Source organism: Accipiter gentilis, chromosome 26, assembly GCF_929443795.1.
Source record: "Accipiter gentilis chromosome 26, bAccGen1.1, whole genome shotgun sequence".
In the NCBI taxonomy this organism is placed as follows: domain Eukaryota; kingdom Metazoa; phylum Chordata; class Aves; order Accipitriformes; family Accipitridae; genus Astur; species Astur gentilis.
The window spans coordinates 16642754-16667862 of NC_064905.1; the positions used below are offsets into that span (position 1 = coordinate 16642754).

The following is a 25109-nucleotide window of genomic DNA, read 5'->3' on the forward strand; positions in this document are numbered from 1 at the left end:
TCACCCCCGTAGAGTCCTTCCCCTGGGGCTTGTCCAGGTCAACACGTGGAAATGACCAGATTTAATTCAGCTCCATGTCTGAAATGTGGAAATAAGGACCGCTGAAGGGTCCCAGGGTAAGGACAGAGGATAGGACTGATAAGTCTTTCGACTGTGTTTAAAACAAAGTCCAACATGTGGGCTTTCAAACCCAAGTGCTGCTGCTCTTCGTTCCCTCACAGCCGCACCGAAACCACCATCCTGCCCCGATGTCCGTGGCTGGAGGACCCCCTGCCTCCCGGTTTCCACTCTGCAGGGGACAGGCTGAGGGATGCGGGGGGGCACAGACCACCGAGCACAGGAGTCCCCCGCTGAGGGGCTGCCCAGCACCTCCCCATTGCAGGACTCAAGGGCTCCAGCCCCAATTTACGCCTCTGCCCCCTCCCCTGCCCTGTGGCCGGACACCGCTCGGGCAGAGCCGTGGGGGAGAGCAGGATCCAGAGGAACCAAAGTCCTCGGTGTGTATTTGTACTCAAACCAAAGGGAAGCAGGGAAATGGAAATGCAAACCACCTCAAACCCTCCTGAGCTTTCCTGCCTGCGTTTGGAGAGATGACACAAGGGACTGATACTGCGGATCAGCAGTTTCTTCCCCTTCCACTCATGTATCGCTGGGAGCCCGGTGAAGCCCTCCAGCCACTTCCCACTTCCCACTTCATCCCCTCCTTTCTGTAGGGCCAAACAGTGCCTCTGACACCCGTCTCCAAGAATACATGTTTACTGCACGGAGCAGAGAACCACGAAGGGGTTTGGACCCAATCCATGAGCTTTCAGCCAGACCCTTCCCGATGCACGTTATCCTTCATCTCCCCAGCGCATAATCAGGCTCTCCAAACACAGCGTTCTCAGGTCCCAGCCCAGAGCTTGGAGCCTCCCGAGAGGAATATGCTAAAAAAAGAAAGAAAAATACTACATTGCCAACTGAAGCGAGTGCTGAAAGGAAGGAGATGCCAGGAGCACTTAAACAAGAATTCGAGACCGAGGGGACGCTCGGGTGTGTGTTTTCAATCCGCAGATGGGAGACGTGTTCATTGGGAAATGACTGCCACTCACCGTTCACTTTAGACCTCGTAGTTGATGTTCCAGAAAGTGAAATGGCCATGACGAGGACATCCCCGCCTATATTAGAACTTTCTCCTGGGACGGAGGGATTAGTGCAGTGCATAGTATAATGGTGCCACTCCTCCTTTGGCTCCAAAACCTGCGTTTGCAGCTCGAACCTGCCAAGGTGGAGGTGAGCAATTTTACATGGGTGATCGGTCCTGTCGGCAGCAAGGGGAGTTATTTGGGAAAATCGAGTCAAGACATCAGGGGGGCCAGGACTCCCTTGGGTGCTGCGGGGTGTCCTGCAGCACCTGGACCCAGCTGGCAGCACCATGCCCTGGTGCAGAGCATCGCTCCCATGACAGCAGCATCCCGCAGCCCCGTGCCAGCCCCAGAGGCAGGGTATCCACTGGCACGGACCCAGCCTGGTGCCCCACAGCGGTGGGATGCTCCCGCTGCACAGAGTGCCCAGGACCAGGCTCCAGCTGGGGCTAACAGGGGAGCTGACAGGAGAGCTCAACATCAGCTGAGCTATCCCAAATTCTGCTGTTTAAGGGTGAAGCTTCAGTTACCCGGCTACAGAGGGACTCCCTCCAAACAACATGCCTGCCGCTGCCCCAGGGTGCTGTCACCTCCCCGGGCTCTGTAACCCGCCCCATGGGGAGGGAAGAGCTCTCCAAACACGGCGCAGATGCTGATTCACAGGGACATCTCCCAGCACTGATGGCTCAGGCTGCTGGGGGAACATAACCTTTTGCAGCACATTCCAGATCTCTGCTGAAAAGCAATTACTGATGCTTTTACCTCTGTGCAGAGCTGCACGAATAATGGACCATGGTGCTGCAAGCTGCAACAGGTCAGGGACAGCACCCTGGCTCACCCCAGGCTGCGTGTGCTGGGCTGGGTATCTTGTCTGCTGGTTTGGGTGTGTGTTGATGTGTGTGTCTATGCATAGGCTGTAATGCCTCCTGGAGAAACAGCGGCAAATCCAGGAGATCAGTGGCTGGACATGGATGATGAAGCTATTTCCCTCTCAAAAGGATGCAGCTAAACAGATGATTCTGCTCCCATCCAAAATCCACCAGTTCAAAGCCAGCTATTTCTTGGGAATTGCTGGCGCGTGGCTTTCCCGCTGCGCAGGCACTACCCCCCCGGCACAGCGGCTGCAGCACCGGGGGCTGGCAGCGGTCACTGCTCCCAGCAAGTCCCAGCCTGTTTGCACGGTGAGATCCAGCCTACTGGAAGCACAAATCTCTATAAATGTGGGGAGTGAGGTTCTGCCGCATTAAGTCACAGCTAAGCGGAGATTGTTCAGTCATCCCTGCAGCCCTGTGTCATCCCTAGGTCCCGGTTTCACCGTCCCACTGACATTCCCAGGGGGACTCCCCCTGAGTTGTGCAGTGGAAAGGGGAAAAGGGCAGCAACGGGAGCCGGTTCAGCCTGTCGGAAACAATTCCTGCCCAGCGAGTGCTTCTTGTCCCCAGTGCTCGGCAAGCGGCGGGGGCTGAGCATCTCTGTCCCACTGCCACCATGCGGACCGGAGCAGGAGCGTGCAGCCAACCCCTGTGTTGCTTAACCAGCTGGAGCAGGTCCTGAGCCCCCAGAATAACCGTGTTAGGGCCGGCAGCTTATTTGGGCATGGCCTGACCTTGTTGGTGTCCACAGATGCCACTTGCTTGGCTACCCAGAGCCCTCAGAGCACTTTCACAGCAGCCCGCATCCTCCCCACTTGTCCACGGCACCTCTTGGAGCTCAGCGCTTTCCCTGGGGGTACCCCCAGCCCAGCCCACCCCACGAACTCCAGCATTCACGCTGCCTACGCCAGGGCTCTGCAGAGCGATGGTGAGCAAAAAGGAGCTTCAGCTCATCTCTGCTTTGCGCCTGGCTGGTTGTGGGAGGCTGCCTGGCATGCACCTCGCCTGCCCACAGCCAGCATCCCCCAGGACCGATTGCTCCCCGTGTAGTCAGTGACGCTTAAAGTCCAAATGTGAGCGCGGGGCTGTGGCTGAGCGTGTGACCCCGAGGGGCTGGCGGAGACAAGGGGGAGGCTGATGCCTGCAAGCGGGGCTACTGCAGCCACGTGCCACTGAGCAAGCACACACGGCGCAAGAGAAAGGCTGGGAAACTCCCTCGGACAAGCAGATGAAGATGGGTGGAAACATTTTCGGCATTAATTGCACTGCTCTAACGGTGAGAAAACAGAGAGCAACAGTGGCAGGAGGAGGGTGGTAGATTTTGGGGGGATGCTCTAACAGCAGTTAGGAGATAGATGCCCTGTGCAACTGTTGCTTGTCGCTGAGCCTCCCCTCCTTTAGTTCTATTTGGTTTTTCGTGGAGCATTGAAAGCTCTTGTGATTTTTGTCACGTGTCTGCCAGTGTTTGCCACTTCCCACAACATCCCAGGGCCCACCATCAGGTGACCACACAAGGCTGAAAACCCTTCCTTCTTTCTTTTGCTAACAAGCCTGCAGTCCCTGCGATTGCTGGGCAAAACCTGAAGCCGTGACCCCAAAGCATTGCTTGGATTTGCCCTCTTGAAAGCCCCGTGACTTGGCGAGCTGGCTTAGTTCCTGCAAGCTCCAGACCTCTGGCTAAGGGAAACCAGGGAGGAGAGAGGACGACTTTTCCCCGGGGCTTATTTCTCAGCTCTGGTTGCTGAATGCAGCAGCGGGGCAGCGCAGGGGCATTGCAGTTCAAGGGCAGTGCAGTACAGGAGCAGTGCAACGCAATGAAATGCAACGAAATGCAACGCAACGCAACGCAATGCAACGCGATGCAATGCAATGAAACGCAACGCAATGCACTGCAATGAAATGCAAGGCAACGCAATGAAAGGCAACGCAATGAAATGCAACGCAACGAAATCCAATGCAATGCAATGCAACACAATGAAATGAAATGCAACGCAATGAAATGCAATGAAATGAAATGCAACACAATGCAACGCAATGCAATGCGATGCAATGCAATGAAATGCAACGCAACGAAATCCAATGCAACGAAATCCAACGCAATGCAATGCAACACAATGAAATGAAATGCAACGCAATGAAATGCAATGAAATGAAATGCAACGCAATGCAACGCAATGCAATGCAATGAAATGCAACGAAATGCAACGCAACGCAATGCAATGAAATGCAACGCAACGCAATGCAATGCAACACAATGCAATGAAACGCAATGCAATGAAGCAACGCAATGCAATGCAATGCAACGCAATGAAATGCAATGAAATGCAGCGCAATGCAACGCAATGAAACGCAACGCAATGCAATGCGATGAAACGCAACGCGACAAAATGCAACGCGACGCAAAGCAACGCAACCCCGCACAGCACGCGCCCTCCCACGGGCGGCGCCCGCGAGGCCCCAGCAGCAGTCCCGCCCCCCGCACACGTGACCACGTCACATGCCGGAGCCCCTCCCGGCCCCATCTTCCATCCAATGAACGGACGGGTAGGCGGTATATCCGCAAGGTGATTGGTCGAGGAGGGTGTCAGTCCGCTGGTGGGGTGGGGCGGGGCGGAGTGGAGGTTCCAAGTTGGGAGGCTGCGGTGCGGTGCGGTGCGTGGGCTGGAGGGCCCCGGGGGGGGACATCGAGGGGCTTGAGGGCGGTGGGTGCCGCGGGGTGCCCGGGTCTGTACCCCGGGCAGCGGGGGTTGCGTGGTGCAGGCCGGGGTGCGCACCTCAAGCCGCAGCGGGGGCTGCAAGGTGGGCTCCCCTTGCAGCGGAATGGCGGCGGGGGTGGGGGGGTGCAGGATACGGCCCTGCCGGGCTCTGGGATTGAGGAGGGGTGTGCAGGGTACGGCCCTGCCGGGCTCCGGGGTTGAGGAGGTCCCCAGGCTGCAGGGTGGCTGCTTGGAGCCCTTGGGCCCGGGTGAGCCCTTCGCTGGGGCCCTGTCAGGGACACACGGCCAGCCCCTGTGAGTAGGTTTGCTGAAGTAATGGGAAGCGGAGAGTTGTTATTCTGCAAAGGGGCTGACCCTTTGCCAGGACTTTTCTCTCATTCCCACCGTTTGGGGCTTTCCAGGGCTGGATACAGGCCCGAGGGGCACCTGGGCAGGTCCTGTGCCTCTCACCCAAGGGTTGGTAACCAAACCCTGCCCCAGAGCACCCAGCAGAGCTCGGCGTGAGGGGAGGGAGAAGTCTGCTCTAGCTCAGAGGGAAGGGGATTTGGGGATGGTGGTGGCAGGAAACTCAGGGTGGTTCCCGTGTGCCAGCAGGGATGGCCGGCAGGAGCCAGGACCGGAGCCTGCGGGAGGAGCTGACGTGTGCCATCTGCTGCGAACTCTTCAGCGAGCCCGTCATGCTGGACTGCATGCACCATTTCTGCAAGGCCTGCATCCAGGGCTACTGGGAGAGCTGCACCCGCGTTCCCTCCTGCCCCCAGTGCCGCCGAGAGTTCCCCAGCCGGGCTTTCCGCACCCACTACCTGCTCTCGGGGCTGGTGGAGAAGGTGCGGTGCTGCGGATCCACAGAGCACCGGCACAAGATGCAGGTGAGCGGCTTCTGCTCGGCTGGGGGAGAAGGGGACAGGCACCACGTGAGCCCTGTGCCAGGGACCCCTGTGCGTTCCTCACCTGACCCAAGTGCGATGACATCTTTGTCTCTTCCTTACTCATTCCCTCTCCCTATTTCCTTCCAGCTGCCTGTCTTTCAGACACTTTCTTCTCTTGCATTTGTTTTCCCTCGCTGCTGTGCCTGACTTCTACCGCAGCCTCGTTGTTTCTTGTGTAGGGACCATGCAGCCAGGGGTGAGGACTGCTTGTGCCGGGTGTACTGCCTGAAGGGTCAGTCCCTGCACAAGTTGGTTTGCAGCACACAGGGTTTAAACCTTCTGCAAACAAGATATCCCAGGCTGGAGCTCCCAGTCTTAAAAATAAATTTGTCTCATTATGTGCACACTTACAAGGTTCTCAAGCCTGTGCATCAGGTGCTTTCTTCTTGTTACCTTTCTTTATAAGAAGTCTTGTTGCAGCTTCCCTCTAATGCTGGCCTCAGGAATTAAGATTGCTCCTGAATCACAGCAGAGCAGTGAAATGGTCTCCTCACCTTCTTTTCCTCGTTCCTGCAGAAGCACCTGGAAGATGCTTTGCAAGCTCGTCAGAAGGAGATGGAGAACTTCTTGCGGAGGAAGCGTGCGACGCAGGAAGATATCTGTGGCCTGACGGTAATGCCCTGTGATAGCTGCTTTTTGTACAGCCTCTGGATTAATGTTCACAGAGGATCTGTGTATCACTTCAGCTGAGATTTAGCTGAGCTTCCTGTACAAATCTAGACCAATAACTATGTAAGGATCTGAACAAACTCCCCCATATGTAGGCCAAAGCCCATCAGTACTGAACATTCAGTAGAGGCTTTGCGAAGAGCCATTAAGCACTCGTTAATGCAGCATTTACAAGGTGCGTTGGTACAGCAGAGCTGAGACAGGGTGAGTGGTGAGAGCTGTCAGCTGAGCAGCCTGTTCTGGCCCTGCAGCACTGCCGCTTTGGGAGAGGGTTAATTCTTGGAAGCTCTAAAATCCTCTTGTGTATCTGAAGGGGTGGCAGCAAAGCTGAAGAAGTTGGGTCAGCAGCAGTGTTGGCACTGCGGAGAGCAGTGGACTTGTCACAAGGACCACATTTGGATTCTCCGCAAAGCTCTGAGATGATGTGAGGAGCCCGAGTGCTCTCTATGGGCTTGAGTGGCACTAGGCTGCCTACTTGTCACTGATCAATGAAGCAAGAACAGCCACAGGCTGACTGCGTTTCCTTCTTGAGTGATGTAAAAGTATTAAAAGCCAAGGAAGGAGAGTAAGGAAAACGGAAATAGTTCAGAGGTGAGATAAAACTGATGGGAGACTGTCTTCTGATGGGAGTCTCTGATCCCCCTGCCTACACTGTTTCATACCTCTGTCCCACTGCCAGATTTGGAATAGACCTTTGAGGTTAATGAAGAAGTATTAGCAAATAACCACATGTGGCTGATGTCCTGTTGCAGTGGAAGAGCTGACTCAGACGTGTTTCAAGAGTAAAGGAGCAAATTGCTGATCTGAACAGGGAGGCCATGCATGTCCTCTGCAGTTCTGGTGTGTCAGCACAAGCACCTGCTGGAGCAAAGGGAGGCTGGGGTGCTGTGCCGGCTGGTGAAGCTTCAGATGTACTCTGGGGGAGATGGGTTTCCTGCTGGTAGAAAGGGATGTGCATTTCAGGAAGCACTCCTCAAGAAAATAATGAGGGCTAAGGTTGCACTTAGACATCAGAAGCTCAAAGATCGGGAAAATAAAAAGTCATTGGCTGTGTCTTGTAAACAGTCAGGAAGGCAGTGAGAGCACCACAAGGCTGGCTGGCCAACTAAACAACTGGAAAAAAGTGACCTCTGAAAAGAGCCGAATGGGATTTTATCAGCCTTAACTATGGAGATTAGTTTGTACAGCTCCCCCGTCTCTCCCATGCAAACAGAAGCCCTGAGAGACAGAGGTATCGGAGAAAAAGAACAAGTTGCCAGTGTCAGGCAGCTCTGCGCGGAGTCTGGCACGATTTGAAATAAATCCTAACTAACCTGAACAGCTGAGTCTGCAGCTCCAGAAAAGCAAAAGAGCTCCAGTATTGCACACAAGCAAATTCCTGGTGGCGTGGGAGAGGGCTGTGGGCTCCCACTGTGGCTGTGTGCAAGGATATTTTTTTTATTATTATTATTATTATTATTTTTCCCCCCCTTTGGCTCTGCAGCCTTGAAAGTTGTCCTTGTGTCCTGTTCTCTATCCAAGAAGTTGTGGGTATGTCTGAGACTCTTTGATTTCCCATACTCTGTAAGCACGGTAATGGGCCCAGCCATCCTGTGTACCACCTTGTGTGTTGTAGCTGCCAGAATCATCTTCTGCCTTTTCCCTCTGCTCAGAAGGTGTCTGGGGAGCTGAACTTCAAGATCCGGGCAGAGTTTGCCCGCCTTCATCAGATCTTGGAGGAAGAGGAGAGAGCTGTGCTGGCAGAGCTGGGTGAAAAGGAAGAACAGTCGCTGGCACGGCTGCACGGGGACGTCCACCGGTTGGAGGAGGGAATGTCAGTGCTTCAGAGGGACATAGAACGCATAGAGCGGACCCTGAGCAAGATGGAAGAAGTCTCGTTGCTGGAGGTGAGTGTGCTTGGCTGACCCTGGCAGGAGGCTGAGGGATGTTTTGGGATCCCAGTTTGGGATGGGGAAAGTTCTAAATGACAGCACTAGGCTGTACCTGGAAGTTGTTCTCACTGCCATCCCTCTGGATTATCGACCCCAATCCCTTGGAGTCTGGAGGCTTTAGCCACAAAGGATCTGGTGATCTCTCGGATGTGGTGGGTCTTGGGAGCTTTACGCCTTCTCTGTCACCCCTGTGAAATTGCTTTGGCCCCAGTGCCCTGTCAGTTTCCCCCAGGGTGTGGGTCCTGGTAGGTTGGTTTCGTCTCTCTCTGCTGCATGACAGCAGGAGGCAGAACAGGGAGTTTATTTGTGCAGCTGCATGAATTACAGACAGTGACTGCTAATTCTCTCTGCTCCTCACTGCAGGTGGAGAGCCTGGATATCAGGTACGTGTCTGGCATGAAAGAAGCCAATTCCCTTTTCAGGAGCTTATCTCTGTCCCTGGCTGGGGCCACATGGGGAGGGGTCAAGTTTTAAAAGCATTACAAATTGCTCAGCGAGCTGCTGGTGCTGTGCCATGTGGGGGCTGGTCCCCAGCATGTTGGACACTCTTCCCAGGGAGCATGTGTGTTTAGATGGCTAGGCTGGAAGAGCAGGTGGAGGAGACATGCTGGTTTGGAATGGATGCAAGAGCCACGCATGCTGCAAGCAGGAGCAAGGCTGATGCTTGGTGCTTTGGCCTTTCTGCCCTTTCTTAGTTTCTTACAACTTGCAGGGCTGCAAAACTGACCCCGAGGTGCAGGTTTATCTGAGGCTGCAAGAAGCTGAGGGCCAGAACTGCCATAGGGGAGTGTGTCCCTGTCCCCTCCCTCCCTGGGAGCTGCAGTGGGATGCAGCCTGGCTCCGCAGGCCTCGTCTGTTCACCTGTGCAGGAGTCCTGTTTGGGTGTGCTGGGTGCTGGTCTGCCGTGGGTCACCGCTTCATGAGTGGTGCTGCCAGATCTGTCTCAGTCCACAATACCTCTGCCCCAATGCTGGGGGTAGCACTGCAGCAGGCAGAGCAAGCAGCTGCCAGAGCTGCTGTTTGTGTCCCATCTTTACCAAATCTGTCACATGTTGGTAGCGTGGTGCAGTCCTGACCACGCTCTTCCCACGTGCCTCGCTAGCGGCACAGCGGAGTTGTTGACTGCCATTCTCTCCGCTCCAGGCCCTCGGTGCGCATTGAGACCCAGCCTGCCTTCAACCTGGAGCACTACAGGGACAGCCGCAGCGGCCCCTTGCAGTACATCTTCTGGAGACGGATGCTGCAGTCCATCTGCCCCGGTGAGTGGATCGGTGTGAGGGATGGATGTGCTGGATGGTGGCAGGGCCAGGGATTCTCTGCAGAGGGAATATGCAACGGGTAAAATGCCATGCTCGATGTCTCTACAGCTCCTGCCCCACTCACCTTCGACCCTGAGTCAGCCCACCCCAACCTGGTCTTCTCCAGAGACCTGACAGCAGTGACAGAGAGGAATCGAGCCCAGCCCGTCCCCAGCAGCCCCCGGCGCTTCCGTCAGTGCGTCAACGTCCTGGGCTCACAGACCTTTGACAGTGGCCGGCACTACTGGGAGGTCTGGGTGGGCAGCAAAACCAAGTGGGACCTGGGGGTGGCTGCCGAGGCTGTGGACCGGGCAGCAAAGGTCAAGCTGTGCCCGGAGAACGGCTACTGGACGCTTCGCCTGCGGAACAGGACGGAGTACTGGGCCACCGCCACCCCCTGGGTGCGCCTGACTCCCCAACGGCCCCCCCGGAAAGTGGGGGTCTTCCTGGACTGCGAGGAGGGCACTGTCACGTTCTTCAATGCCGGGGACATGTCCCACCTCTTCACCTTCCACCAGGTCTCCGCGGAGAGATACTGCCCCTTCTTCAGCACCTGCTTCAGCGACGGGGGGGCCAACATGGAGCCCATGCGCCTCTGCCACCTGGCCCTGTGAGGGATGAGGAGGAGTGGGGAGCTTCAGGGACACCAGCCTGGCTCCTGGTCTCTGCCGGCTGGCTGCCTGGGGCCATGCTGGAGGCCAGTTTTGCACACATGGACCTGTTGGGTTTTGGAGGGGCTGTTTTGGATTCAATTTTGAGAGGAAGGAGGGGAATAAGTCTCTTGCAAGCTCCCGTCTGCCCTCCCTTCTCTGTGCCATGGGCTGCGGGTGGCATGCTGCATTCCCGGAGGTGCCTGGCACCCCTTGAAGAACAACCTTCTGTGCCTGAGCATTGCACAGTTCAGTAACCACAGCCACGGGACTGCAGTGGAGGTGGCAGCAGGCTGCTTGCACCTCCTGTCCCTCCATGCTCCCATCCGTAAACCCTGTGGAGGAGGGCACTGGTTCTGGAGCACCATCAGGTGCCTCTTGACGCTCAGCTCTGTGTCCCAGCGATGGGCTACCTCTGCCCAAAGAGCTTCTTGGGGAAGGGCTCTGGGCTGGCGGCAGAGGGAGCTCAGTGAACGGTGTGGGACCCGCTCCAGGGCATGGCGGTGCTGCCTCCCTTCTACTTGATCACCATTAAAGCTCTTTAGACAAACCACTGTGTGCTGGACCTGCTCATGGCTTGCATGCTGGGGGAGGTGGAATCTATGGTACTGGGGTGTAGCACAGCCTGGGGGAACAGAGCAGCCCCCTGGTCCTTGCTTCCAGCCCAGGCTCCTTCTCTCCACTTGCAGCACAGGAGGCACGAAAGAGCCACTGCTCTCACTCAGCCCTTCCCTTGGAGTGTTTCCTGCACATCTTGCAGCGGCTCTTGCTCTTTTGCTTACCCCCCTGTGTCAGGCTGCTTGGGAACAAGGTGGGGGTTTGGCAGCCCTGTGGGGTAGGGAGGTCTGTCTGAGCCCAGCCCTGGCCTTAGGCTCCTGGGGTTTAAGATTTGGTCTCCTCTGGCCTGGCTGGGTCTTAAGGATGTGTAGATGTGAAAAAGGCAAAAGTCCTGTTTCAGGTCAACTTCACAAAAGCCCAGGCAGCCTTTGCTGCTGGGAGCAGGCGGTCCCAGTGTAGCTCTTCACCCCACTGGCAGCCCTGCTCCTGTGAGAGGGTGATCTGGGGCTTCTGGGGAGGGGGGCAAGTCGAGTGGATTTGGCTGCTGCGGTTTGTGCTGGGGGGGTGCTGGCCGTGTCCCTGTCTTGCTCACAAGTCACCAGAGTCGACTTGAGGCAGGAGGTGCTGGGGTGGGTCCCAGCCTGGCTGATGGGAGTGATGGGTGGGAGGGAGGATCGCAGTGCCTGGGGTGGGTGGAATTGTCATGTTTATCCCACTCAAGTCTGTTCCAGGGTCAAAGCAGAGGCCAGAGCTACCCTGATGCTGTGTAGCCCCGGTGCTGGCTGGAGCCTGCAAATTCCTCCTCTGTAGAGGCTCAACTTTCTGTGCTGTGGACAGGGCTCAGTGTGAGGGCTCTCCAGCTCCCACAGCTGGGCACAGGGACACTTGTCAAAACAAGTCTTTCACTGGTCATCCCCCTGCCCAGCGGGGATGGGACAGGGGACCCTGTCCTACCACAGTGCCACGAGTGACATTCCCCCTTCCTGTGCATCACTGCTGCAGTGTGCCAGGGCTGGGCTCTGCTGTAGTACCTGGTTTTGGGGTTGCTTAATGCCTGTGCCAGGGCAGGAAAAGACTTTGTGCTCAGCCGGAGGGGAGGATGATCCATGCAAGATGCAGGCAGACATGCCCTCCTGTGCAGAAGCACGAAGCAGCCTGGGGCTCTGCAGGCGTGGGGTGGAGGTCGGTGCAGAGGGAACCCAGTTATTGGGAAGCTGCTGCTCTATGCAGCCTTACTTGGGGGTCGGGTGTGCTTGCCAGGGGTTTCTGCTCCCTCCCAGTCCCCAGCTGGGCTTTAGCTGGTGAGCGAGCTCTGCTCCCTCCCTGCTGAGCCCCTGGGCTGGACTCGCCCTCCTCTCCCACCTCCTGCCTCGTCCTCTCGCTGCCCTCCAGCCTCAGCTGAAATAAGAGTAGAGAAGAAAGAGCTGTTGGCTTGGAAATGCCGCTGTGAGCGGGGCTGTCATCCCCCCCTGCAAGGGCTGGGACCCTCAGTGGGAAAGTGAGGCTAGTTTGATTGCAGCAGGGAGCTGCGACTTGGGGGGGGGGGGGGCTGAAACCCATCGCCTCCCCAACCTGCCCCGAAACCGCAGCCAACCCCCAAAGCGTGAGGGGGAACGGATCCACCAGGCACTGGCGAGCACAGCCGAGCTTCGGCGGCTGCCGGCAGGGAGGAGGGCGGCCGCCAGCTCCCACTGCCCACCGCTGCCGCGTGCCGCGTGGGCCGGTGTGGCGGCACGGGCTGCGAGCAGCTCGCAGCGACGTGTGCCAGTGCCATCGCTGCCACCTCCTACACCTTCCCCTTGCCAAAGGCAGAGCTGGAGAGCAGTGAAACCTGCTCGTCCCAAATCCCTGGGCTGAACAGGCTCCCGAGGAAGCACATCCTTCTTCCTCCTCCTCCTGCCGGACTGTGTGCGGTGGCTGTGGCGTGCCGCTCCCAGGCAGAGCTGCGTTTTGGGGTGAAATGTCCTCGCCTGGCCCTGCCGGCGGGGAAGGGGTCTGGCAGGAAGGCTGGGGCAGGCAGAGCCCCTGCCCTGCACGCCGCACGTACAGCGGCTCCTACGTGCGGGGAAAACGCTGCTCTGAGCTGTACGTGCAGCCTTAGCCCGGTGAGGAAATGCTACCTGCTGTTAAATCCTGTCTGAAAAATGCATTTCACTGATAAACCGTAGCACGATGGAGCAGAAACCACAGGTGTGGTGTGAATGTAGTGACTGGCTGGGCCTGGCCCTGGGTTCCGGCAGGAGGGGATGGGGATGGGAATGTGGGCACCGTGGGGGCGAAGAACCCCTTTCTGCTCCAGCGTCCGGACTGTGCACCTGCCAGGGCTGGCTCTCACCGTCTGCCCCCAAGACCAGGCTGTATTTTCCTTGCAGGTTATCTTGTCGATTTGTCCCTGGGTGTCCTCAGAGCCACCCCACTCTGCCTCCCCCATAGCCGTGTCTGGGGCTGGGCAGGGTCCGGCAGCTCCTGCCCCAGCCCCCTTCTGCGACGTGTCTGTGTCTTTATCCTGTGCTTTGGGGAAGCCTTTGCTTCCTCGGGTCGTGTCCCCGTCGTCCCCCCCCCACGTGCTGGAAGGGGGACAAGATTTTAAAATAAGATCCTTTTGTTTCCCAGGGCGGCAACAATGGAAAGGTCCCATCGGTCCCACAGTCACCCTGTGTTTGTGATGGAAAATTCCCCATCGTCGTGGGGCGAGCCCTCCCCGGCGTCCTGCCGTTAGATGGCAGCATGGACGGGCTGGTCCTGGCCACCACCGCCTGCACAGTGCCACATTTGGACTGCCATGGATGGGGGACGCCAAAATCCGTTGATTTTTGGAGTGCCAAAGGATCCCCCTCCCCACGAACCCCAGGTCAGACCCTCTGCTTTTCTCCCACGCAGCTTCTCCAGGCAGCCCTTCGACTGTGCATTTTACCCAGCATCTCAACGGTGCGATGTGATTCATCCCTCCATCGCTGTCCACACCTCACCACCTCGCTGCTCATCTCTCAGGTACACGATGACCCCTGATGCTCACAGTGGCCCCCAGTGTGGCTGCGCTGCCACGGCAGGGAGCCCGGTGCCTGCCCCATCTCTGATTACAGCCCCCGGCACCGGGGAAGGGTCTGATCCCACAATCTCAGCTCTTCTCCCTGCGGCAGTGGGCAGTGCTGCCCCTCTGTACGGTCCCCAGCTTTGCCTCATCACCCCATCATCATGGCGAGTTTTTAAAAAGATCTCTCTCCAGAAACTTGCAAGGGTTTGGACACCCAACAGGGAAGGAGGGACACCTCTGCTTTCTGCTCCTTTGGGATCAAAGAGGGAGGTGGTCCAAGATGAGTGTGCTGAAGAGCGATGTCATCGGATTTCTCGGGTCAAATCTCACTAATTGGGTTGGGGGGAGTCGGGTAAAATAAACTCTGTGGCTCAGAGTTCCTCTGAGGGCTCCAGGAGAGGGCCAGGGTGATTTCTTCCACGCGTTTGGCAATGAGAGCAGTTGAGCGCACGAGAAGTTTTCATGCCTTTTCGAAGCCATGAGCACATGGTTCTCATTCAGGCTCTTTCTTCGCTGTCTGCAAGCGTGCATAATTAATAACCCTCCGGGGTGCAGCGCGGGGCTGTGTTAATTTATCTATTCAGCGCTCGCTGGGTGCGCAGGCAGCTGGCCAGGGCTGTGCCCTCCGTGCCACCGCGCTCCCAAAGCTCTGCCATCGCCTCCGTCTGCAGCGTGGTCGCAGTCGGTTCGCACCGAGCCGGAGCCGCTGTCGCTGGCAGGGGCAGCGGTGTGAGGGCAGCGCCGCTGGCACGCGTGGGGCGGCATCATTCTGCTGCCAAGGCCGCGGTCGTGTGCATGGATTTTGGTGTACACCTGCCAGAGAGGGGTGCGTGTGCCGCATGTTTCGGTGCTGGGGGGGGCAACGTGGCTGCCCCACGGAGCTGGCAGCGTGGACGGATGGACGGCATGAGCGGGGGGGGTGGGGGCCCTAGTGCACCCCCAAATGAGTAGGGGTGTGAGTGTGTGCATAGAGGTGCGAGAAACTGCGTGTGCATCTTTGTATGCCCCTGGGGGGTGCAGGAGGAGTGGGAGTTCGGGTGGGGGTGCATATGGGTGGGAGGTGTGGGCTTTAGGGGGGGTGTCCGCAGGCACGAAGGTATGTGCGCCAGCAGATGCGAGACGTGCGTGTTCACGAGGTGTGCGCCCACCGGTGTGAGAGGGTATTTGTGTGCATTCCCTCCGGTCCGAGAGGCCGGGACGCGCACCCAGACGCACGCAGGACAGAAGGAGATGTAGAGGGCTGCGCGCAAGGTGCGCGTTCGCATAAATATGCACACAGGTGTGTGCGTGTGTGTGTGTGGGGGGGGGGGGGGTGCTCCCGTGTACCTGGGACCGGGAGGATGCGCACCCACGCACCCAGCTGCGGGACACCCACGCACCCAGCTGCAGCGGGGGGGGGGGGTGGGGGGTGGGATGCGCACCCAGCTGCGGGACACCCATGCTCACAGGTGCAGAGGGATACAGGCACCCACGCAGGTGCGGCATCCCCCCCCCCCCCGGTCACCACCCCACCCCCCCCCCTCCCACCCGTGTCCGCCCCCCGCCCCGCCCCTCCCCGCCCCGCCGCCCGCCCGCCCGGCGCCCCGCGGGTTCGGCGGAGGGCGGCGGGCGGCCCGGGCGGAGGAAAAGGAAGCGGCCCCGGTTGCTCCCCGCCCGCCGCCGCGCGTTACCGCAGCTTTGGGGCGCGGCGGGAGCAAAGCTCGGGCAGCGGAGCCCCCTCCGCACCGCACCGCATCGCTCCGCGCCGCCCCGCACGGACCTGCCCGCGGCCCCGGAGATGAAGAGAGTTTGCACGCTGCCCCTCTGGCTCTGGCTCGGCATTGTCTCGGAAGCAGGTGAGCGTTTTGCGGGGTTCTCCTCTCCTCTCCTGCCCGCCTTGGGCTGGGGGGCTGCTCGCTCTTGCCGCTCGCCCCGCACCTGCGGGGAGTGCTGGGGGTGGAGGGGCTGCCCCGGCGGGATGGGACGGGACCCGGCGCTTCCCACTCAGGGGTCCCCCCCAGTCCCGACGGGGACGGACGCAGCCCGCCCCGGGATCCCCCCAGTCCCGACGCAGCCCGCCCCGGGGTCCCCCCAGTCCCGACGGGGACGGACGCAGCCCGCCCCGGGATCCCCCCAGTCCCGACGCAGCCCGCCCCGGATCCCCCCAGTCCCAACCGGGACGGACGCAGCCCGCCCGGGATCCCCCAGTCCCGGGGCAGCCCGCCCCGGGATCCCCCCAGTCCCGACGGGGACGGACGCAGCCCACCCCGGGATCCCCCCAGTCCCGACGCAGCCCGCCCCGGGGTCCCCCCAGTCCCAACCGGGACGGACGCAGCCCGCCCGGGATCCCCCGAGTCCCGACGCAGCCCACCCCGGGATCCCCCAGTCCCGATGCAGCCCACCCTGAGGTCCCCCAGTCCCGACTGGGATGGCCGCAGCCCACCCCGGGGTCCCCCTAGTCCCTCCACAGCCCGCCCCGGGTGTCCCCGACGGCTGTGACAGCGTCCCCGCAGCGAGAGGACGGGACGGCAGGTCCCTGCTGTCGTCCCTGCGGGATTCGGGGGCCGCGGGGGTGAGGCTGTGGGTGAGCCCACGCTGTGCCTGTGCCGCGGGTGGGCTCGCTGCAAGCAGGGAGAAACCGCACCGGACTCCTGCGGGAGGGATTTCTCTGCGCGGGGAAGCGCCCGGCCAGGAGAGCAAACTGGAGGCCGGCTCCCTGCTCTGTTTATTTATTTTTTCATGCACAGAGTCGTTAATTTGTAAGTGCCGGGCAGCGCGTTGGGGAGGAAGGCGTGAGGAGGCGGTGGTCCACGCGATGCCGTCCAGCCTGCCTCTTCCAGCCGGTTGCTGGCAGCTCTGGTCCGCCTGGGAAGTCCCCCAGGGCAGATCCTGGTGAAATGCTTTTCCGTCCCGTAGCGCTTCTGGGGCAAAAGGCTCTTGGGCAGTGAGTGGAACCCCCTGGCCACAGCTTGTTTCAGGTGGCCGTGGGATCGTGGTAGAGATGGGGCTGCAACGCCCTTCCAGAGAGCAGAGACCGTGGGGCAGAGCAGAGCTGGGTGGGTGCTGCCAGGGCGGTGGGGACGGGGCACCAGCCCCACCGGCTTCCCCCAGGGAAGCTGCTGCTTGCACAGGTAAAGCAGTTTACAGCCCAGATCAGAGCAAGACCGACAGAAAGTTAGTAATGCTGGAAGCTTGCAACATGGGGAGATGAATTTGGGGAGCATAAATAGAATTTTCTGTAGCCTCAGCTCAGTGACTCACTGTCACTGGTGGTGTTCGCTGCCGTCGTTGAAGCGAGCTCATGGGAGGACTGCGGGTCTGGCCGCAGAGGTGCGGTATGGACGGCATCGCCGGCAGTGGCACTATCAACCTGCTCTGCCCAAAATGCTGCTGGTGGCTCTGGTGCCACGGGGCCGAAGGACCCACCGGGCTGCCAGAGCTGAGGGGGAGCTCCAGGAGGCAGGGTAGAAAGGGACCTGCTGCCGGTGGCATCGCGACGGGAGCTGCAGCTGTTCAAAGCTCTCTTGTTAGCAATTTGTAAAGCATCGTGTAGCTGTTCTCAGGTTCTTTCATCTCCCGGAGGTGTGGGGAGCGGTGCCTGGGAGGCTCTGGCCAGCGCGGCTGCGCGATGTGTGGGCCTCGTCAGCGCAGGGCTGTGCAGAGCTTTTGAAGCTCTCCAGTGCTGCCTGATTAGTGCAGCGACGAAGGGCGATGTGGAGCTCAACTGGGAGATCGTGCCCTGGGGATTTGCTTCCTCTTCTTCTGTGCTACCTGAGACCAATTTGTCGGTGCTGAAAAGACCCACAAATTCCTCATTAACCATAATCCCAACCGGGTGCAAATATTTGATCCCCATGGAAGCAAGGATGGGGGGGTGAGACTGTTCTACCTGGGAAGGGTGAAATACTCGGGATCATGAAAGGTCTGTTCTGGCTCTGCGTCCTGCTTGTTCCTGTGCGCCGGTACCGGGTTAAATGGGCCAGCGCTAGGAGGGGATGCTGTGTGTAAGAGCACACAGGCTCTCCCCGTGTCCCAGCTCCTCAGTGCTCCCAGGATGGAGAGGAGTTGGGCAGCTGCCCTTTGCAGGCAGTGAGACGGGGGGGGGGGGGGGGGGGGGCAGGCAGAGGTTCAGCCCCAGCATCCCAGGGCAGCTCGGGGAAACCCTTTGTGGATAACGAGGAGAGCGTGCGCTCCCTGAGCGGCCCCGCTCTGAGCGCAGAGCAGCGCTGGCCACCCCACCGCCAAATAATCCCGTTGGGGACTCGAGCTTGCCGCTTTCAAAAGCAATAGGCTCTTTGCGTGAGGGAAGGGCCCTGTGCTTGTGTAGGACCTGAGCCGATTACGTTGGCTGCCGCTGCCTGCCCTCCTCTAAGATCGCGCAGACCTCCCCGGCCGGGTGCTCGGACAGCCCCACGCTGACCGTGCCAGCAGCAACATTCGCCTTCGCAGCTGGGATTTGAGGCAGTTGCTTTATTGCGAGTAATAAACACGGGCCATTTCAGCAACACCCTTTCAGGCAAAAGCTTGCGAGTACAGAACAAACCCTGCTCTGGCTTAACCCAGTCACTTGTTAGCGATGAAGCAGAGCCAGGGCCTCCGAAGAGGAGGTAGGTGATGGGAGAGATACAGCTCAGGGGCTGCTGGGGAGGGGGCAACCATGGCCCTTGCGCCCCGCTGTCCGCTTAGGGACAATTTCGGATTAATGGGCGGCAACTACTGCCTGGGATTTGGCTTGGGCACGCAAGCCCGCGGCTCGCTGCCTGCACAAACAGGGTGTTTGTTGCTGAGCTCAATTTGACGTCTGGTCAGGGGGACGCTCCCCCGGCAGCACAATGTCCCCAACCGGTGCAAGCGGGGCGAGAGGGGGCTTCCTCCGGTGTGTCCCACCCCACTCCACTGCCTCTCTCCCGTGGGCTTGCTCCACGCAGGATCACTGTCCCCTGGGTGTCTCTTGGCCCCACGTTGGTGTGGTGTTTTCCAGGGCAGGCGTGGGAAGAGCAGGTGCTCCTGGCCAGCCAGGAGGGAACAGGCTGTTCCCAGAGTCCCAGGGCAGTTCCTGGGGAGGGAAAGGGAGAGCGGGATCCCACGGGAACGGCTGCAGAAGGAGGCAGTGGCCAGGCAGCAGTTTCTCCAATGCCGTACAAAGCATCCACAGCGCTCGGGAGGTCGCTTTGCAGAGTGGCTGCTGAGCAAGGGGGGGCTCTTGATGGGTCCCCAGGTCTGCCCGGCTCTCAGCAGCTTTGGGGAGCAACGTGAGCCCTGGAGATAGCATCCATCCCACCCACCTTCTCCCCAACCACTTGAGCCGGTGCAGCAGAGGCATTTCCAAATGAACGTGGTGTCTTTGCATTCAGCCTGCTGGACTGAAACAGCTCCAAGCAACGGGGTCAAGGTGGGGGGTTTCCCCACCCCCGGTTTGGGGGGGCTGTGTATTTAAACCCAGTGGTGGGCAAAAGCTGCAATAAGCCTGGGGTGATGGAGATCCTGGGGGGTCCTGCAGGTGTGGGGAGAAGCAGAAAGCCCTGCGATGGCCAGACCCTGCGGGCTGTGCTGCTTATGGAGGGTGGGGAGCTGGAGCAGAGGAGCAGCGGTCATGGAGGTGTGAAGAATGACTCAATGTCACAGGATTCTTCCACTGGGAAAGATGGGCTGGGACATCGCAACAGAGGGCTGCAAAATCGCGTCTCACCGGGAGAAGGCAGTTCCCGGTGGGTTCTTGTGCTGGGAGGATGCGGAGCGTGGGGGGGGGCGGTGGCTTGTCACACTCCACCACGCAGCAATGGAGCTCGTCACCACGGGGCCTTGTGGGTGTTAGACGTTTGCCTGGGTCCGTGGGCAGTTGTGCATGGAAAAACATGTGGGTTTGCAAGGAAAAAAGCCACAGGTGGTTAGGTAAAGCTGAAAGCCCCCTTTTCCCACCCTGGACTGTGAGCCAGAGGTGCCCAGTGCTGTTTCACCTTGACCTGCCCCAGCTACTCCTGCACAGGCAGCTCCTGCAAATCTCCACCTGGGCGAGGGGCAGCAGGGAGCTGGGCACACAGCCCCCCAGAGGGTCCCACGCCAGCCGGGTGCCATGGTGGGGGACCACGACCACCTGGCGTGTGCCAGCGTCTGCTGGGGAGACCGGAGCTGAGCCTTGCCCTGGGCCAGGGCTGGAATTATCTTTTGTCCTTCATTAGGAAAAGAAATACTGCTGCAGCTGCACTGGCATCTAGTGACTGGTTAAATTAATTCCAGGGGTTTTATTGCCTCTGGCTATCCCAGACCTTTGTTTCTTGTTTCACGTTGTTAAAAGAGAGGGTTAGCTGGGTCCCAGGGGGGCTTTTTCTCTCTGGTCAAAATAGTTCTGATGTTTTCGGCACACAGTATTATTGCCCATCTGCGGTGCCTCATTGTTAACGCAAAATAGTGGAAGCGGAGATGGCCTGTGGTCAAGTCGGCAAGGAGGCACAAGCCCTTGAGCCTAGCGTGACCGCTCGTTTCTTTGAGCAGCTACAGGCAAATCACTCCATCTCTAGGTGCAAGTTCAGCAGAAGGAGGGTGAAAACCTGGGCCGGTGGCAAAACTCCCACTAAGTTTTATAAGCTGAGGATATTAAGTGGGGAGTCTCTCCTGGAGTCGTTTCCCTGCTGAGGTAGCAGAAACAGGTTTCAGCCAGTGACTTGTATTTCACCTTACAACTTCTCCCACGTGTGAATTGTTTTTCTTGCTGTGTTTCTGCCCCCTCCTTCCAGGGCGAGGATCTCCAGCGCAGGCTTTGCAGGCCAAACCTGGAGGTGCCGTGGGACAGATGTCATGTGCTAATGAGGGAAGGTTGGTTTGGGGGGTCAGAAAAAGACTCCAAATTGGGGAAACACAGAGAATGGAGTGGTGGGGAACGGCAAGAGATACGCTGAGCAAGTGCTATGGTTTCCCCTTCGCCGAGCACATAATAATGAGGTGGCTGCTGCTCCCCTGCTCCACTTCTGTGCAGTGAAAGGCAGCAAGGACCCCAGGACTGTCCCCAGGAAGGACCACGAGGAAGGGCTGAGCGGATTGCAGACTGTCTTGGTCCCCATTACGGATGGGCAAAGCCCCGGAGTGAGCAGAGAGAAAGAGGAGATGAGATTTTACCTGTCTGCAGAAGCCAGTCCAGAGCTGGTTACAGCTCTCAGCAGAGCCTGGAAAACCCCAGTTGGGTTGCAGAGGGATAAGCGAGAGAATAAGCTTGGCCCTGTTCCCGATCTCAGTGCATGCAAAGAGGGAAGTGATCAGAGTAACTCAGTGATGCTTTCGGGACCTGTTGCTGCCATGCAAGGTGTAGCCACCCACCCGCATTGAGGGCATGGAGGGGTTAAGCCTTCTCCTGGCCGTGGCTCCAGCTGGCTGGGCGAATGCCAGCCGGCGTGCCGAGTCCACCCACCTTGGTCCGCGGTGCTGTCGCCGGTGACGCAGCACCCGTGCGCCATCCCACCGTGGCCACGCCATGCGGCACGTTGAGGCCACCCACCTGGGCAGGCTCCGGGGGCCAGGGCATCCCCCTGGGGAAGGGTTAAGCGAAGACGAGCGGTGCCAATGCCAGGCTGGGTGTCCAGGTTCTCCCTTGGCGGAGGTCAGTGGTGGTTCATGGGAAAGGAAAAATTGGCAGCTGGGCCGGATGTCCCTGCATTTCCCCTCTTCCTGCAGCCGCCTGAACGACGTTCCTTATTTAGCTTTCCTGACGGACAGGAGGAATCTGATGGCGGAAACTGTCACTGCCTGATAACAGCTCAGGGACCCCTTTATGATGGGCGGCACGGCAGGGAACGGGGCAGCGCTCCTCCTCGCCGGGAGGGGAGAGCTGGGCAGCCGGGGCTGCCCTTTGCACCGGCTTTTCGGGGGCGGCTGCGGGTAGGGAGGGAAGGGTGCTCGCAGCCCTTCCCTTCGTGCTGGTTTGTGTACAGAACCCCTCAGTGCTATTTAAAAGACTCTCAAGGCCAAGAATGTGTATATATATTATATCGGCATTTTTTTTCTGCTTTTTGGTGAGGCGTGTGAGCCTGGTGGATAGGGCCACGGGTGGGGAGAGGGGAGGCATGGAGCAAAGCCACCCTGCCGAGGTCTGAGACCAGGTGAGGCTTTCCACTCGCTGGCCATGAGGATGTGAAGGGCAGCCAGGGCTGGGATGCTTCAGCAGGAGCTGGGAGTGATGAGCAATGCCAGAAGTTGAGCACACACTTCAGTACTGGGACCAGCTCCCATACAAGGGTGCTCTGACCAAGCAGATAAACGCTGCAAAGGAGATGTTACCGCATGTTTTAGTGTTCCCAGCTTCCTCTCCATAGAAGATGGCATCTTGCTAGTTTCTGAGCCATTCTCTCATACGTGCCCACGGTGACCAGCCCCAAAACCACAAAAGGTCCTGAAATACAGCCTGTATTTCAATGGATCCATTGATTTTTATCTTGCATCTGTGGAGGCCACCAGGCTGCTCCCATACTAATAAGAGCATTGTTTCCATGGCAATTAATGTATTTAAAAAGGGCAGAATGTACAACGAGACTATATTTTTTTTTAAAGAGCAAGCCCTAAGCAAGGCAGCCCTTGCTGCCGGACTGGACTTTGGTCTCCGAGTCTGTGCAATGCGCAGACTGGTGTCGCTGTGCTCTGCGTTGGGACGCGGGGCACGGTGAGCCGGCTCTGCTGGGCTGGGTGGCACGGGGCTCACACAGACCTGTGCAAAGGCCCCACTACAACCTCTCAGCCCTGAGATTACTGGCCCCCTGCTGCTCAGAGGGTTTTGTGTTCCCTCGGGTGGTTAGAGCTGCGTGCTCCAAGGTGCCTGTCTGACCGTTTCAGTTTTAGCTGAGCAATATTAAAAATCTCCCTGCAAGACTGAAGACCTCAGCAGGAACTCGTGGGAGTTGTTTTGGTGTTCTCCGAGCAATCCGCTGTATGACCAGGTCACCTCCCTGAGCATCCGTGAGCTGCAGGATTGAGGTTTAGGTCATCAGACTATGCTGATACCTCAGGACCAAATGCTTCTTGCTTCAGCTAAGTTCAAATTCCTTTTGTGTTCGCTTTCTGTCATCAAGCGGCACAGGCAGGGAGGTTGGTGCAAAGAGAATTCTGTAGCAGTCCATTTGTGTTCATATATTGCTCTATCAGGGCCACAGGTGTCTGCAAGGCTGGTAGACATGGGAAGGAAGCAGGAGCTCCTGCCTCCTGCCCCAAACCCCAGTGCCTGTTTTGGATGGCCATGGTGGGGCTGAGGTACCCATGGGGGATAACAGGGCTTTGCATCCTCCTGGCTATTCTGTGGCAGAAAAAGCAGCAAAATTCATATTGCGAGTTATTTGTTTAAAATTATGTGTTTCTTATGGTGTCACTTCCTAGCGTGATGCATAGTTGCCATTGCAGCGAGATGAGTTAACTTCCTGCTATACCTTCCTGGGCAGGAGTCACCTCACCCAGTCCCGGTCACGTAAAAGTTTAGTGTATAGCCCAAGGCACTTGCTTTACAGTCTCGGGGGAAGAAAGGCTCTTTTGGAGGCACTCCATCCCATCCTCAAAGTAGTGTTGGAAGTGTTGCCTTTGGGGAGGTGATGGCTGAGGCTGCTCCCAGCCTGCGTGGTGTCCGCACACATGCATGTCCCCAGGACCGGCACTGCCCCTCTGCCGGGTCGCATTTCACCCTGCGATCCACCCTCTTCCTCGCCAGCCGCCCCGGCTCCCTCCACCTCAGCAGCTTGCAGCTGCATGAGGGGACGGGCACGGTCTGGCGGAGGGTAAAACGAAAGAGCAGCATCAACCAAAACAACTGATGGCCCCAGCCTCGGGAGACGTGGCCAGGAGGAGGCTGGGAGGTAGTGGGATCATGTGGAGTGAGCAGTAGACAAAGGAAGGAAGTTTTTATTACTGGGCCAAATCCTGAAGTCCTTCAGTTGTATAAATTAGGCCGATGCCTCAATGACTTCAGTGGAGACTGGTCTGAGTCAAGAGAGAAGAAAGGGCTTCAGGATCTGGCCTCTGGGTAATTGTGTCACATGGGAAGCTTATAAAGAATTTGCAAGCTCATGATGGCTTTCCTGAGCGGCCGGTGCTAGCCAGGCAGCAGTGCCCACGGCAGCCAGACCTCCCGCCTGGGTCACTGCCCGCTTCCTCTCTGGGGATGCAAAGCACCCATCCTGCAGCGGGTTCACCATTTTGGCCACTGGCAGGGTTTAACGGGGCTCAGCAACGCCCACAGGGCCCAGCCGGGTGCCCCAAGTTGGGTAGTGGCTCCACAGGTTTGTGAAGGTCTGTCTGCACATTCACAAGACCCAGGAGTCTCACGGAGGGTTTTGGGGTCCTCCGTCAGCTTTCTGAGTTAGAGGCACGTGGGCTGTTCATGTGGCAGGGAACTCTGTAAAAGGTTTACTGGTTTCATGTGTTCCTACCCCCAAAAAAGGTACAAAAAGTGAAGGGCTGCGTATCAGAGCCCGGAAAACCCTCTATCGGTTTCCCCGCATGTGGAAGGTCCTGCATTGGCTGGGGGAAATGTGTACGTGTCTGCACAGACACACGTGTGTGTGCCTGACAGCGAGGTTTGGCTCCGGGTTTGGCTCTCCGTCTGTGACTTGTTTTCCCCATTTCTGAAATGCTGGTCTCTGCTCAGATCGATGTTAGATATAGTGACCTACAAAAATAAATACTGAAAAAAGTGAGGGTCAAGCCAATAGTTTCAAAGGATGACAGTAAATCTTGATATTTACTAAGGCAAGAAGGTTGGGCACAAGTTGTGGTTTATACTCAGATTTGGAAACTGCCAGCTCAGAGTAATGGCAGTAAGCAAAATTGCATACAGCAGAGGTGATGGCATCCAGCGCCCACAGAAATCCATCACGCACGTGGTGGGTTGTCCTAGCCTGAGCAGAGTCCCCAGTGAGGTGTAATTTGGTCTAAGTGGCCATCATCCTTTCACCACACTGCAGTGCTTGGCCCTCGGGAAGCAAAGGGCAGAAGTTTAACGGCATGCCCCGAAAGCATGGCGGCTGGCTGCAGCGCGGGATGCTCCCGTGGGAGATGCACGCGTTCACCCCAAGAAAATCCCCGCGCCGCTGGGCAGGCAGTGTGCGGCCCTTGTGCTGGGCTGACACACGGGGGAAGCAACCACCTTGCCTGCAAATGGGGTTACCCTGTGATGCCTTTTGTAAAGCAATTAGCTAACGTAGCATGTGTCTGGGCCTCATTTGGTTTGTTGGCTGTTGCCGAACTATCAGACTCGGCAGGTCCTGGGCTGCTGTCTGTAAGTGCCGGCTCTGGCAGTACCACCAGTGCTGGGATGGGATCAGGGCATACCCTGGTCTTCATCTCCTCTCTGTGCTGTGACATCCCAGTGAGCAAGTGCA

The 25109-nt window shown here is 58.3% G+C and overlaps 2 protein-coding genes across 4 annotated transcripts in view; both read left to right on the forward strand.

Annotated features, from left to right (window-relative positions):
* Window positions 1–4601: 4601 nt before the first annotated feature.
* LOC126051041 (zinc-binding protein A33-like) lies at window positions 4602–10740 on the forward strand. Of its 2 annotated transcripts, none has more exons than XM_049829695.1 (7): window positions 4602–4643; window positions 5308–5582; window positions 6159–6254; window positions 7964–8197; window positions 8606–8625; window positions 9386–9501; window positions 9610–10740. In XM_049829695.1, the coding sequence occupies exons 2-7, from the start codon at window positions 5310–5312 to the stop codon at window positions 10152–10154; spliced, it is 1284 nt and encodes a 427-aa protein (XP_049685652.1). In that variant the 5' UTR covers window positions 4602–4643; window positions 5308–5309; the 3' UTR covers window positions 10155–10740. The 2 variants fall into 2 exon arrangements, with proteins under 2 accessions (XP_049685652.1, XP_049685653.1); XM_049829696.1 differs by having other exon boundaries at window positions 4603–4648.
* Window positions 10741–15410: 4670 nt separating this feature from the next.
* Window positions 15411–25109, forward strand: part of FLT4 (fms related receptor tyrosine kinase 4) — a 60670-nt gene continuing 50971 nt past the window's right edge. For both annotated transcript variants that reach the window (XM_049829821.1, XM_049829822.1), the window contains exon 1: window positions 15411–15617. In XM_049829821.1, coding sequence (XP_049685778.1) covers window positions 15560–15617 — 58 coding nt within the window. In that variant the 5' untranslated portion in view covers window positions 15411–15559. The remainder of the gene's footprint in view (window positions 15618–25109) is intronic.